The sequence below is a fragment of the Lagopus muta genome, chromosome 8, assembly GCF_023343835.1.
Source record: "Lagopus muta isolate bLagMut1 chromosome 8, bLagMut1 primary, whole genome shotgun sequence".
Lineage (NCBI taxonomy): Eukaryota > Metazoa > Chordata > Aves > Galliformes > Phasianidae > Lagopus > Lagopus muta.
In genome coordinates, this window is record NC_064440.1 from 4,890,654 (window position 1) to 4,904,844 (window position 14,191).

Genomic DNA, 14,191 nt, shown 5'->3' on the forward strand with positions numbered 1-14,191 from the left:
TACCTTAAGTTGATAGAATTGTATTTGAAACTGCTTCCAATAGCTCATGGAAGTACTGAGACAAATGATAAGCAGAGATTTGTATCAGTTCAGTGAGATCAATATGTGCTTAGTGAGGACATGCAAGTGAATGAAAGATGTTCACGGATGATTTAAATGATGTGCAGAACTTCACTGTCATCTGAGGAGGGGATGTTTACTCCCACATCTTTACATATCTGGCGTTTAATTGATACTCTTGAGGTGACAGGCACAACAAGTAACTTGGCTCCCAGTGCTCAGCTCAGTTCTGATTCCTGCAGAGACCTCTGGGTTTTATTTTTCCTTTTCTTTTGACAGTAGTCATTGAGCTTGGATACTTCCAACAGCTTGTTCTTCACCAGACAGCTCACAGTTGCTGTGCTCACAGCAGAGCTATGATATAACCTGGATTTTTAATACTTTTTTTCCTACTAAATCCAACCCCTGAAATCTCTCTGCCTTGCTGGAATGATTAGTGAAGCAGACTTGGTGACCAGTGAGTGAGAGATATGAGCAAGATTATACAATACACTTTTGCTGATTTGTTAATCGTGGCCCCACCTGCTACAGAGAGCCTGCAAGTGCAGAAGTTAGCCTTATTTCTGCTTGGTCTCAAACAGGACAATGTGTCTGTACCAAAAACGCCATTAGGAGAGCAGCATGAATATCACTCCAGTCCACATTTCAGTGTTAAACTGCCTGATGTGGGAATTCAAGCCTTTAACTTTATCAGAAGCTTACTGTACAACGATTAGTCACAACACGCTCAGCTTTTATCAGCTGAGACCAGCACAGAACCATTCCTGCTCATTAGCAATGGAGACTTGGATCTTAGAGTCACAGATCCTATTGCTGAGCATAGAAAGCACCTCGCTCCCAGGTCCTTATGATGTCAAAAGTTCTGATGGCTCTTACTGGGCTATACCTGCTGATAGGAGTGTTATTCTGCTGTGCTCTTTTCACTTCCCATTCATGCCTTGAAGCCAATGCCATAACCTTCATGTGAAGATGTGGAAAAAAAGATATTTTTTTCTAAATCAAAGTGACTTTGCCCAGCATTCCAGATAACATTTTTCAAATTGGTCTCATCTTCTTTGCACATCTTGCTCCTGGACTATGTAAATATTCTACTAGGAAGAAATCTCTACTTATCAGACTGTATAACTTACCTATATCAGGCTACAAATCATAAATTTTCTTGAAACAAACTAACAAATTAATGAGATGCTCCCTTGTCTGAGTTTAATCTAATCCATATTATACTAAAACCATTATGTTTTTTACAGAGGGAAATTAAACTGGGTGTTATTAAGGTATTAAAAATCCCTTAACGTGGAAAAACTCCTCAGGTATTTTTGCAATGACCGTTTCTTCTTTCCAGTCAGATAAACCACCATGCCAAGTATGCTACTGGGTCAACGCACATTTAGCAGCAAGGGCTGCACGAGCCATTCACAATTTCAACAGACAGTGTGAAATACAGAACAGAGCAGCATTCACTCACTTCTTTCTCATCATTTTTGCCTTGGAGGCAGAGCTGATCTGCCTTGTCAGGTTCATGATGCTCATTAGTGGACAAGTTACTTTACTCCTGCACATTGAAACATGTAGGAATATAAAGGTTCTCTATTACTAGGAATTCCTCTGCTTTTCATGCATTTTTGAAGGACTTAAGCATCTTATGTCCAGATTTCTTCGTTTCATCCTAGCAGGTTGACCTGTCCATTGGCAAAAGGTACAGAACATACTGAATATTTGTGTTTGTGTAGAGAATTTTTTTGTATCCAGAAAGTACAAAATGAACATTTTAAATTGACTCACTATCAATTTATTTTACTGTGCAACTGCCTTTCCAACCAGTTCTTTCTAATACAGTTTTTGATCCACTACACTATTGGCTCATCAAACTACGCTGCTAAACTGTTGCAATCAAGTTGCATTGTGTTTTCCCTGATTCTTTCTTTTTTTTTTTTTCTTTTTTTGTTCAAAATGATGATGCTTTATCCTCTGGAAGTTCCAATATCCGTATTTGTGTAAGTGCCTATCCAAATTGTACCCACAAAATATAAATGACCACTGATAACTGCAGCTTGCTTGAATCTCCTTTTTGTAGAAGCCCTGATTGCCCTTATTGATTTCTTGTATTTTCCATCTCAAATAGCCTTGATGGAAGCAATCCACAAGTGCCGTTCTATACACGTGCCCTTTGGGAAGTATAGGGCCTGTTGATAAATGTACATGGCAGAACTGCAGAGCATGTGCCTTCAGGCTAGCACCAATGTGAGAAGAAGCAGCCACAGCCGGTGATGGGGAAGGGTACACAGGGACCACTTAGCAGCTGTATTTCCACTCTCTCCCCATTTCAAGGAGTCAGTTGCTGTCTATTAGTTCTGCCACAATGGGCTCCATGAAGTGCCTCTGTGAATTTGATTTGCCTGGGACAATATCTGGACTTCCTGACGTGGTCTTTGCTCATCCAAGCTGTTGTGCACATCTCTTGACTCGAGGGAAACTGGTTCTGCTGCATGCTGCTGGTGTTTAGCTGGGGAGCTTCATGGGGAACAAGCTTCTGAAGTTAGCCAGCTGCTGTGAGGATTCCCTGGGAGTCAGGAAGTTTCGTCATTGTTGGGTTATGTCTCAAAGCTCAAGGCAAATACACTATGAAAGCAAATCTGTCATTGTTTTCTGAAACAAACAGAATGCCACAGCATAAGAGATGCGTGTCTGGTGAATGTGTGTGTTCCACTGAACGTGTAAATTCTGTTCTCCTTCGCTCCCTAATTCTTAATAGGAAAGTGATAACCAATTAAGTAAATCATGGAGTATTACTCAGTTTTTTTTCAGAACGTGATTGTGCTAAATCTTAGCTGGATGTGGTAAGTTGTAGAACCTCATTATCTGCACACAAATGTTAATTTGTTAAACAAATCCCACTGGCAATTCAGGGATTATTCACTGTTGGTTTACTTACTGCTAAGCCGTTTGGCAAATTCCTATGTGAACATTATAGAGCTAGAGATTGGGGCAGCTTTAATTAAAATTTAAAAGTTTATGACAGTTGTACTGAACTACAAAAATTGAACAAAGAAAATGTCATCTGTTAATTAAAAGTACACATCTGAGACATGTAATTAAAAGTTTGGATATAATAATGAACACTTTCCAGTAAACCAAATTAATGGGAATTTGGAAGGGAATAAAAAAAGATATCATATAAATGCACTTCCTTTTTACTTACAGTTTGAAGTAAAAATATTGGAGGAAAGTTTTCTAAATGTCTTAAACATATAGGCTAGATTAAACTAGTACACAAAGTTAGTTAAACACATCTTTGTACTATATACTATATGCTTGTTATGAAGGGTAAGTTTAACCACACAGAATCATGATGTTTGTAGAGAAGTGAGTAAAAAATGTGTAATTTATGAAATACACCCCTACAATAAAAAATATAAAAAATTATATACTATGTAGATGTTATTTTGTGTTCTGCTTTATAAATAAAACGCAGGGATACAATACAGTGTACTGAAAATGCTATCAAAGAAGAAATTGTTTAATTTGTTCAGTTCCTGCAGTCTCATACTGGTAAGCCCCTGGGGAAACATGTATATCACCTCTAATCAGGACTGGGGACTGGATGAGGGGAGAGGATGGGTGTTTCAATGGAGGATTCTCTGCCTGGGCTGGTGTACAGCTGATCCAAAGGAGGCATCACAACCTGCCTTGAGAGTAATGCATTTTTAGATGGTTCTTTTCTCCCTTGCTTTCACAACATGGACAGAATGCATATCTATTGGGATGGATCCCAATCAGCTCAGCTTCTAATTATGTACTGTAATACAGCTTCTCTCCACTACTTTTGGTTCAGTAAAGCTAATTATGGCTCACAGAAATGAATTATTGTCATTCCCACAAACTGCTGACAACCCCTCTAGAGGACACAGTGTTACTTATAGTAGGCTGGTGTACCAGATTGCTTTAATAGGGACAGCAAGAGAAATATGCAAATGAAACAGATTGCGTGTATTCATATGTAACAAATAGAATGCACGTATTGCTGGTAGGGAATTTACCATCAGCTGGAAGAAATAAATTGTCTTTGTGCTGGCATTCATCTAGACTAGCTCATTTTTTGAAAATTTTTAAAAGCTGACAAATATAGTGTTTATTTTCTTGAAGAAAAAGGCAGTACGTTGTCTTTATAAAAAATACTACAGAATTGTCAAATGTCAGGGATTGAGAGACAGCTTTTATTCTGTCTCTGTGCAGCTCTAGTCCTGAAACTTCATTACCAGTGTGTAAATGCTTAAGGTTTCTGTATGTGAGACTACTAGATGTGTCATCTTGGTTACATCATTGTTTAGATTCTGTTGTATGAAAACTTGTGGCACGTACTGTTTATCATTGTTTTGTACTGCAATTTTATTAAGCTGTTCTTGGAACTATTTCATATCCAAAATAATTTATGAGAATAAGGCAGATGAAAATGTCATTACTGTTATTGTTATTATTTCAGATGCCAGCAGTCTGTGTATAAATAGGCAATGAACTATTAATATGATGAAAAGTCATATAAAATTGAGTGGAAAAAAAAATGGTGTTTAGGCTATACTGAATTAAATTTTCATATAACTGTCCACAATTTGACACATTTATAAGGCTACATTAGCAAAGAATAGAATAATTTCTTTTCTACAAACTATGAAAATATCCTTGTCCTATCAATTTAAAAAATAGAGCAACGTTAATATTAAAAACTGATTTCAGACTTGTCTTATTTCACTATTTCATTTGTAAGATGGATTTAGAGAAAGATGAGGAAACCCCAGACTCAGGGGCAGAAATTTAAATGCAAGCGTATACATGGGGAAAAGCGAAGAGTTTGTGCTAATATCTGAGTTCAACATCTTTGATTTAATGTTTAGATCACAGGGGACAGATATGAATAACCAGGCTGATGCATATTAAACTAGTTGGAGCTATTTTAAGTCCATGGTTTTGTTCCTGCTGTACTCATTAGAGGAAGAAACTAACTGATCTCACGGCCTTTAGGATGATTTGCAAAACATTTTAAATTAGCAAAGCTTAAAATAGAAAATGTAGAGAAGAATTACGTGAAGGGTTTGATGTAACTAAAACAAACTAAGGAGAAGAATAATAATACAGAAATCATTTTGCATGCCTCTGAGAAAGTAGAAAAATACTTATTTTTCTTAAATAATAATAAGTTTTCTTAATAAGGCACTTATTAATTCACCAATGAATATGATACTAAATAATTATATAGTTTTAAGACAAAGGTAGACTGGAAATTAATGAAAATTGTTGAGTTTATTGAATGTTTAGTTTATATGACTTTAATGAGAGTCATCTAAATAGAGAATAAAGTAGAGCAAGAATCACACATTGCAGAGTTTAGATGAAGTGATAAGATTTCAGGAGACAAATGTGAATTTGTAATTAGATGTGGATACTTGTGTGAGAGATTGTATAAAAATTACTGAAGAAGCACAGAATGAGACAAAATACTGCAAGCAAAGGACCAAGTTGTAATGTTTCAGCAAATCAGGCAGTGATAGGGATTTGCTACTAGATTAATATACAGATAAGAAATTGCTATGGGAAAGTGACCCTTAAATGTTAATGCATTTAACTACTTAAGATCATGCCTCTTGTGTATGTTTTAAACTAAATACAGTGTACTGATCAGACTCAATCCAAGCATAGGTTCTCTGGTGTGCTCTCTATCCCACCCCTCTGTAAAGGAGGATTTTAACCAATAATTTCTACCTCACGTCCTGGTGTGAAGTTGTACAAATGTAAATGCAGGGATTACTGGAGTCTCTCATTACTGCATTATCTGGCTTTCCCTAATCTCCTTCCAATTTCACAGCTGTACCACTATCTGGATTGGGTAGTCAATAACAAAATCCCAGAGTCTGCTTTTTGTGTCTACAATTCCAGGTTGAAGGGCTTCTGCCTTTTACACGCAGTGTATTTTGCAGTTAACTGATTGATCTTAACATTCCTTTACGTGTAGCCCTATTTCTTCACCACAAAGACGAGATATCAAGCAAACACATACTAATCTTACAATATCCCATTAGTTGCCTTTCTTCTCCAAATTTGCCAAAGCTGACGATATTGATATACTCATTCAAGACTAGACATTTCAGTTCTCCCACCTTAGTCCTTAGATTTCTGCCTTATGTGTGTTCATGTGTTGGTTTTCTGATGAAACATTCCTTTAATTCTGCCTGTTACCCAATTACTGTCTGACTCTTACTAGCCTGCACGTGGTCTTCTTTGCACCAATATGGCATTTCTTAGTCATTGCCTATTATCAATCTTGCTCTGCAGTAACTCTGTTAGGATCTTGGTTGTACTTGCCAGCAGGTTGGGTTCCATGTGATTCAAATAAACTCTGTCCTTTCTGCCACTTAATTCCAGGAGTATACTCAGGTTTTGATTAATCTGTATTTCTTTCCATAGCCACCTTGGAATCCAGGAAGGAGAAAAGTGTTAAACTCAATCAAATCTGTCTAAATTTAAGAAAACCCAAAAGGCTGAATTGAAGCAAAGGAAGGGAGACTGGAGGAAAAGTTTCATAAGAAATAAGTGAGACTGGATTATTAGGAATTGAGAAGGAAAATGGCTAGCTGGACACATCAAATCATTTGACTCAAAGAGATTACAAATGAGATATAAAAGTACATTCAGGAGATAGAAAGACATTTACATGATATAGAAAGTTGTTTTAGAGAAGATAAGCCTTAAAAATTCAGTGAGAAGTGGAATAGTTTAATAAAACAGTGAAATTGAAACAAAGCTATAAATCTCAAAGGCATGAGATATAGATAAGGGGAGAAAAAAAGAGAAAATTGAAATAGGTTAAAATCATAGGAGGAAAATGCATCAGAGCTTAAATGCTGTTGTAAAACCACTTAAGACTACTGTAGAATAGGAGTTCATTTTATACTTTTTGGGTTTTTTTTACCCCTTCACTACTTTTCATTGCATATTGGACATCTGGTGCATCTTTGGTCTGTTAGAAACAGCTGTCCTTAAGTTACAGTATTGACTCATGCGTTGAAGCATATTGCTCTTATGATGTGTATTTATCTTTAATCATTATTATTTCAATTTTTATTTACTTTTATCATAAAGTAGTTTTCTTTTTTGAATAGGGAGGCCCACCTGCAATTGTGCACTGGGTTTTACAGGACCAAACTGCAATCAGACAGTCTGCCATCATTTTTGCCAAAATGGAGGAACCTGCAGTGTCACTGCTGGAAATCAGCCCTTTTGCAGCTGCTTGCCTGAGTATACAGGAGACAGATGTCAGTACTGTAAGTAATCTTCACAAACTAGAAAATCTGAAATTATAGTGGAAGTTCTGTATAGTACAAGCTTAACGTGAATCAGGTTGTTTTCCTATTGCACAGACTGATAAATTTAACTCCAAAATTGTTCTTCTGAGAAAATGGGACCTTACATATTGAGAGGACCTTTGAACACACTTGCAATATCCTTTTAGACATATATGAGAAGAAAGAGCTTTTGTAGAAATTATTCTTGTATTTTCATGAAAAAATCCTACTAGATGTACCCAACATCTGACTTCATAAATCAGATCATTGCTTTTTATATTGCTGGTAGAATTCCTAGTTGGTTAAAGAATGTTTCTGTTATCCTTTAACTTCACAAAAAGCTGACTCTTGTGTCTCCAACTGCTCTCTTTCCCTTTTATTTCTAAACCCAGTAAGCAGCATATTGCTAGTGCTGCTTTGAGTTTTGTTCCTCTATCTGACTCAATCCAAAATCACCTTCAGTGTGGTTTCTGCCTCGTAATATTGAAAATAAAGATTTTGATGCCTTAGTTCTCAGGGCTCAAGTTAGTTCTGTCCTCTGCATCTGAATTTCTCCATGCTTTTTCATTTTACTGACCCATCATCAGTCTCGTCTTACTGAGGTACTGTTTTCCAAAGGTTTCCATGCCTAAGGAAAGTCATTAGTGCTCTAACAAGCAGATAGTTACTGGCAACCCTGACTTAAGATGTATTAATTTTCTAAATTCAATTTTGTTTCTATTGTTCAAAATTCTCCTTTTCTCTCCTCCTGCTTTCCTTTAACTCAAACACTGAGACAGGACTGTCGTAGTGCCTGCTATAGAATAGAGCATTCAATGTGAAAACCATCATCTTTTTTTTTTTTTCTTTTACATAATTCACTGAAAAGAGTAATATTGGACAAAATTGAAGGGGAATTAACTGTTAAAAAGGTCTGTTTTGGAATCATCTGTTGGATACAAGAACTGCTTAGTTTTAGTGATATGGCTGTCAAATAGGAAAAGGGTTAGTGCGTGTCTTTAAATAGGATTTGCACTGAAGTAAAATGAATGTGTTTCCAGTTGGGAGACTATGAAATAAATTGAAACCTTTGAATGGGAAACCAGCAGTAATTGTGATTCTCTCCCACTTGATATTAAACAAACTGCATGGATCCACAAATAACTGTCTGCAAGAACAATAGGGTATTTCAAAACAGTATAGTACATAAATCATGCCCAGACAGACACACAGATTAAGAAAAAATATTTACTTGAGGCTTACCCAAAACCAAACAAATTGTTTCTAGTTGAATGCTTCTGCAAACGTAGTTTTAGGTTTGGTTTTTTTTTTCCCAGAGCTTTTTTCTTTTAACTTTTTTTTTTTTTTTTTTTTTTTTAAGAATCAATTTAAATGTAAATTTAGAGGTCCTTTTTAAACAATGCTCATTATCAGATTTGGATTGTCTACTGCTACTTTGGAAAGACATGATACGAAGACACTCAAACATTATAAAATACAAAATAAAACTTTTATTTATTTAAACATTAGTACTTTTAGGTCAAAGAGTCTTACAATCTTACAGAATAATATTTTTGTGGCCAATGGCAGTTCTATGAAACTGTATGAGTTTATAGCTAGCAGTGGGTGTATAAATTCATAGCTAGGTCACAGTTATTTTTTTGCTTTATCAAACATATGTATGATTTTTTCCTACATTTAACATAATGACTTTGTAGGCATAATGAAATACATTTAGACAAGTTTATTACAAAGATTGGTTGCCTCTGCTGTATCTTATTTGGTTTTTCAATGATATCATTGAAACAATTTTTTTATGCAAAAGATACGTGGATGTGCATAGGTATTTGACTCATGCTCTCGAGTTGAAAACATTATTAGTGTTCTTATGGTAGAGAGAAGGCATTTGCTTGCGGTACTGCCAGATTGCAAAGACCTTATTTTCCTCATATTTATATTCTCCAATGACCCAGTGCAGAGTTTCTCCTGTGATTAGTTCATATAAGGGCTGATAACCAAAATGTGTGTTTCATGTCACGCCTATGGCACTGGTGAAATAAACTTAAGTGAATGGATTTACATAAAATTCCACTCACTTTGTACGTATTATTATATACACATGTATTTGAATATAATTGCCTATTTTAAATTCATAAAATAAGAAATACAGAGTAGTGAAAGTTCATTTCTTGTATCATTTAAAGACCAAACAGCCAAAAAAAAAAAAAAAAAAAGATGTTTCCCTCATTTAGAATAACTCAAAGTGGATAGAGCGATTGCATCAGCTGTTACATTCGCTGAAACTCAAATTCCATTCTTTAAGGAAAGGGGAAAAAAAAAAAAGAATTATTTTTGTTATTTCGATCTAATTCAGTATTCATATTGTGGATCTAGCAGAATCTATCAGAAGCTTGAAGATGCTTTAAAGTACAAAATTCCTATTTCCAGATTTTAGGGCTTCTTGTCCTAATATATATGAAAACTTTCCCTCTTACAGTGCTTTTCTCTTAAAATGTCTCTTACTCTTTGCTTTCAAACTACAGTAGTTTTTGTTTTGTTATTCTTCACCTGGAATCAGAGAACAATACATACAAGGGATTATTTTTACTGCTCTTTATGCCTTTTAGGCCTTTGGTTGGTCTACTGTCTTCTGAAGTAGGTGGAGACATACAGATAATAAAGAGAAATAACTCTGCCAGCAGTTGAGTGAAAGGGCTTTGTCCTCTATCAGAACTCTTCCCACAATTGTCAGCAAAACTGACGTGGCAGTCACTGAAAGCTTCTTGGGATGGCAAACAAGGATATTTCTTGCTTTATGAGATGCCTTCATATGACATGCCCTCATAATCCAGCAGTCTTGTATATGCTAAGTAAAACATATCTATTTTAGCTGTCCTCAAGTTGCACAACATTTTAACTGCACAGAACAGGAGAAAGTAGTAGGAACAGAGAAATGGGGAGATTTGGCCCAGCGAAATGAGAAACTTCAAATGAAACTGTTTGGTAAAACGAAAGTTGTCAGTACTACATAAATAAAAATGAACCATAATGTTAGTATGTCATTATATCTTGACATGGTGTATTTAAAAAAGAGAAATAAAAATGAAGTTGTTACTAGAACTTCTAAATAGTTATAAAAGAATTCACAACTTGAAGTCTCAGTCCTGCTGACTTTGAAACAATGGGGTCTTGCACAGCCTACAAAGATAAGCATGTATTTAGGGTTTTGTAGAACTTACGGATCATCATGTTGTTACTTGTTATTGTTAGAACTTCATGAAATTTTATATGAGGAGAAATGAAAATCAAAGTTAATTATTTTAATGTTACTTCAGTTTAGCATAATGCCTGTAATGGTAATGTGAATTTATCAGGAGACTTCTATACAGCCACTATCCCATTAAATATACTTAATATATCTCTGCTGTTGTCACCAGTAGTCTTTGTACCACATATGATGATGCCCTAAATGGTTGGACATCTAGAAGGAGAAGGAAACTTCGTATGAGCTTATACATCCGTTTCACTTCATGTTGGCAATATATTGCTTATCTGTTGGGGAGACTCTTGATTGGTAGTTCTAGTGTTCTTCGCCATTTTGTTTTTATGATTCTACTTTTCAACAGAAAGAAAATTAAGCTATTGTTTTTTAATATATGAAACAATACTCCTCACTACCTTTTTAACTAGCTTTCATGTTACTTGCAGATGTTTGCCACCATTATTGTGTGAATTCTGAATCATGTACTATTTCTGATGATGGAAGCGTAGAATGTGTCTGTCCAGTACGATTTGAAGGTCCAAAATGTGAAGTGGATAAGTGTATAAGATGTCACGGGGGACACTGCATAATAAACAAGGATACTAATGACATAGTATGCAAGTAAGCATGTGTGTCGGGAAAGGGGGACTGTGTTCAAAATTATGTATCTGTAGCCATTATACTGTAGTTGATTTTAAATCTGTTAATAAGCAACCCTTGAAATGATCACATCAGAACAATGCCTTTGAGTGTTCAGGTAGTGAGTCTGGGTTAACCCAGTGGCTCTGGACTCCTTAAAACAATTTTTGGAGTACTGTTTGCTGAAGGAAGCATAATGCAGAGGAAGCTGAGTGGTCTTCAAATGGAAAAGAAGAAAAAGTCTCAAATAATTAATAAACAATCTACCTTTACTATTGAAATTTCTTTCTGTAGTATCTGTGACAATGGAAAAGTCATATTGTACGTAAACGAAAGCATAGACATTTGGATGTGCTGCTGTATTTCTGAGTAATTATTATATATAATAATCATTTATTTTATAGAAGAAAAAATAAAATATTTGCATAAAAAGCTCGCATTACAAGTTGAAAACCTAGAATTCTTGCAGTCTATATATCTTGTACATATCATAAAATCAGTGTTTTAATATATACACCGTTATAATGTGGTTCACTAGGTTTATTAAATAGTGATTGCTTTTTTCTTTTTTTTTTTTAATCTTGTTTTAACTATGGCAGTTGCACTAACGGAAAGATTGCCTCCACATGTCAGTTATGTGATGGCTACTGCTACAATGGTGGTACATGCCAGCTGGACCCCGACACAAACGTACCTGTCTGTCTGTGAGTATCCATGGAGACCATTCACATCTCTCCCTGCCAAGTTTCTATGAATGTATCTGTATTTCTGATTTATTTAGAAAGTAAAATATTCCAGTTCCAGTCACAACATTTGGTACTTTATCTGGTTAATGATGTAACCTGATAATTTGTCTACCTTTTTGAAATATGTGGATCAAAAGATACAACTTAGATCTACATTGTGAATGTATTTAGACACAAAGATGCTTCTCCTGAGAATTTTAATAATTTCAGGCCAGTTCTAAAGCTCACGATAGGTGTGTGGGAATGGAATCTGTTGTACAGGATGGTTGCCTGTTGCTGCTTCTCGAAGGTGGATTAAGTCTTCCATAGAGATGGTCAGAGGTGATGACAAGGCATTTCTGTAGGGAAACTAATGGCTAGAAAACAGGAAGAATAATGTCAGTGATTATTTCCTCTGTGTGTCCAAGGACGTGCTCTTGTACCTCTTGTTTCAGCCCTAACTTTTACAATACCCATAGGAGCTTGGCTGTTCTAGGATGAGATACCTCCTGCAGAAATACACCAATGTTGAGAAAATAATTCAAGATACTTTTCCTAAGCCCAGATAACAAATACCAAAGGAAATGTGATTTTGTATTCTAGACTGTTAAGTACTCTCTTAAGAGGCAGAAAACCCTACATTCTGGACCTTTCTTGAGAGCTATTGTATATCTTCTTGTTCACCTGATAAACGTTAAATACAGAAGAAGTCATTGTAGCAAAAATTGAATTTTTTCCTGCTCTCAGTTACAGTGAGCTACTGAAGTCACGTTGTTGTTTTTGTGGTGTATTGTTGGTTGGTTGAGTGATGGGTTGTTTTTTCACATTTGCTTAGTAAGTCATCCAACATTTTCTGCATTGCAGAAGAGCTTTGCTGTGGAATAATCTTCCATTTCTTAATGGAGATCAGAATATTTTCCAGGAGAGTATTAGATGTTAGAATTAGATTCAAGTGTCTCATTCCCAGGATGACATAAATAATTGTCCAAAGGGATATAATATTGAAGCAACGTTGTGAATACATGTGCAGCCACCCCCTACCTTTTTGACATGTATGAGGTGGATAGATTTACAGATGGTGTTGATTGTATTCAGTTTCCCAAGGAATTGACTATGCAAAGGGACAAAAACATAGGGGTTGTACTATTGGAAGGTTGACAAGAAATGTTTGAAGCTTTGTGGTTAGAGACAGTGGAATGCAGTTCTATACTGCATTGCCTCTTCAGTTTTAAGCGACTTTGTTTATTATTATTATGGCTAGTTTGGAAGCTTGCAATTGTTACTTTCTTTTTCTCAATTAAACTGGCTTATTCTGTTTCAAATTCATATGGAATGCCATTGTGTTTCAAGGAAAACAAGTTTCAAGCATCAATTTGTGTATGGTTTTACAGTGCATGAGAGCTGCAGCATATGCCAACACAGTTAACAATGCTAAGAAGGCTGAAATTTTGAAGGCCTTTGAATTGCCTTGTATTGATCAATCAGTAGTGTAGTACGGTTGTGTAGTACAGTTGACAGAAATACTGAACACGTGAACGCATAAGTTTGTATAGGCTCATTTTTTTTAAATGTTTGAAAAACTTTGAAGAGAAAACTTATCAGTGTAGTTATATTAGATCTTTCCAGGAAAAAAACAAGCAAACAAACAAAAAAAACCTATTGATTTATTTGTATCTGTGAGTGTGTGCCTGTGTACGTGTGCGTGTCTTGCCATCATTAAATGTAATGCATTTAAAATTTGTTCAGCAAAAGGCAGAATATTTATATAGGTCTATTTTACTGAAATTCTGCAGATGCTCTGTGGGGTTTAAAAGTCAGCGCTGTGACCAGAAAGTGAACCCTTGTGATTACTACTGTCAGAATGAGGGAATTTGCACTTTAACTGCGTTTAATGAACCGAGATGCAAGTAGGTTTAACCTTCCACTTAATGCTGCACATTCTGTGACATCATTTCAGGCCACAGTTCATTGGTTCAAGTCATGCACGTTCACGTACATTTCACAGAATATACATAATCTGGGTGCTCGTTTCTGTAATGCACACTTACCCTTTGATAGTTGCACTTACGAGTATATTTAAACATACTGTTGGACTGTCCATGTCATTAGAGGGAAAAAAAAATAAGCTTTATTTTTACTAAGTGTATAAAAAATACTGGAAATGCTTCATGGCTTTTACTGTTCACATTTTG

The 14,191-nt window shown here is 35.6% G+C and overlaps 1 protein-coding gene across 5 annotated transcripts in view; it reads left to right on the forward strand.

Moving 5' to 3' along the window:
- The window catches only part of LRP1B (LDL receptor related protein 1B), a 584,143-nt gene that overhangs the window by 551,877 nt on the left and 18,075 nt on the right, over positions 1-14,191 (forward strand). For 4 of the 5 annotated variants that reach the window (XM_048952659.1, XM_048952661.1, XM_048952660.1 and 1 more), the window contains exons 84-87: positions 7,212-7,373; positions 11,082-11,256; positions 11,874-11,978; positions 13,793-13,906. In XM_048952659.1, coding sequence (XP_048808616.1) covers positions 7,212-7,373; positions 11,082-11,256; positions 11,874-11,978; positions 13,793-13,906 — 556 coding nt within the window. The remainder of the gene's footprint in view (positions 1-7,211; positions 7,374-11,081; positions 11,257-11,873; positions 11,979-13,792; positions 13,907-14,191) is intronic. The other variant, XM_048952662.1, reaches the window with a different exon arrangement.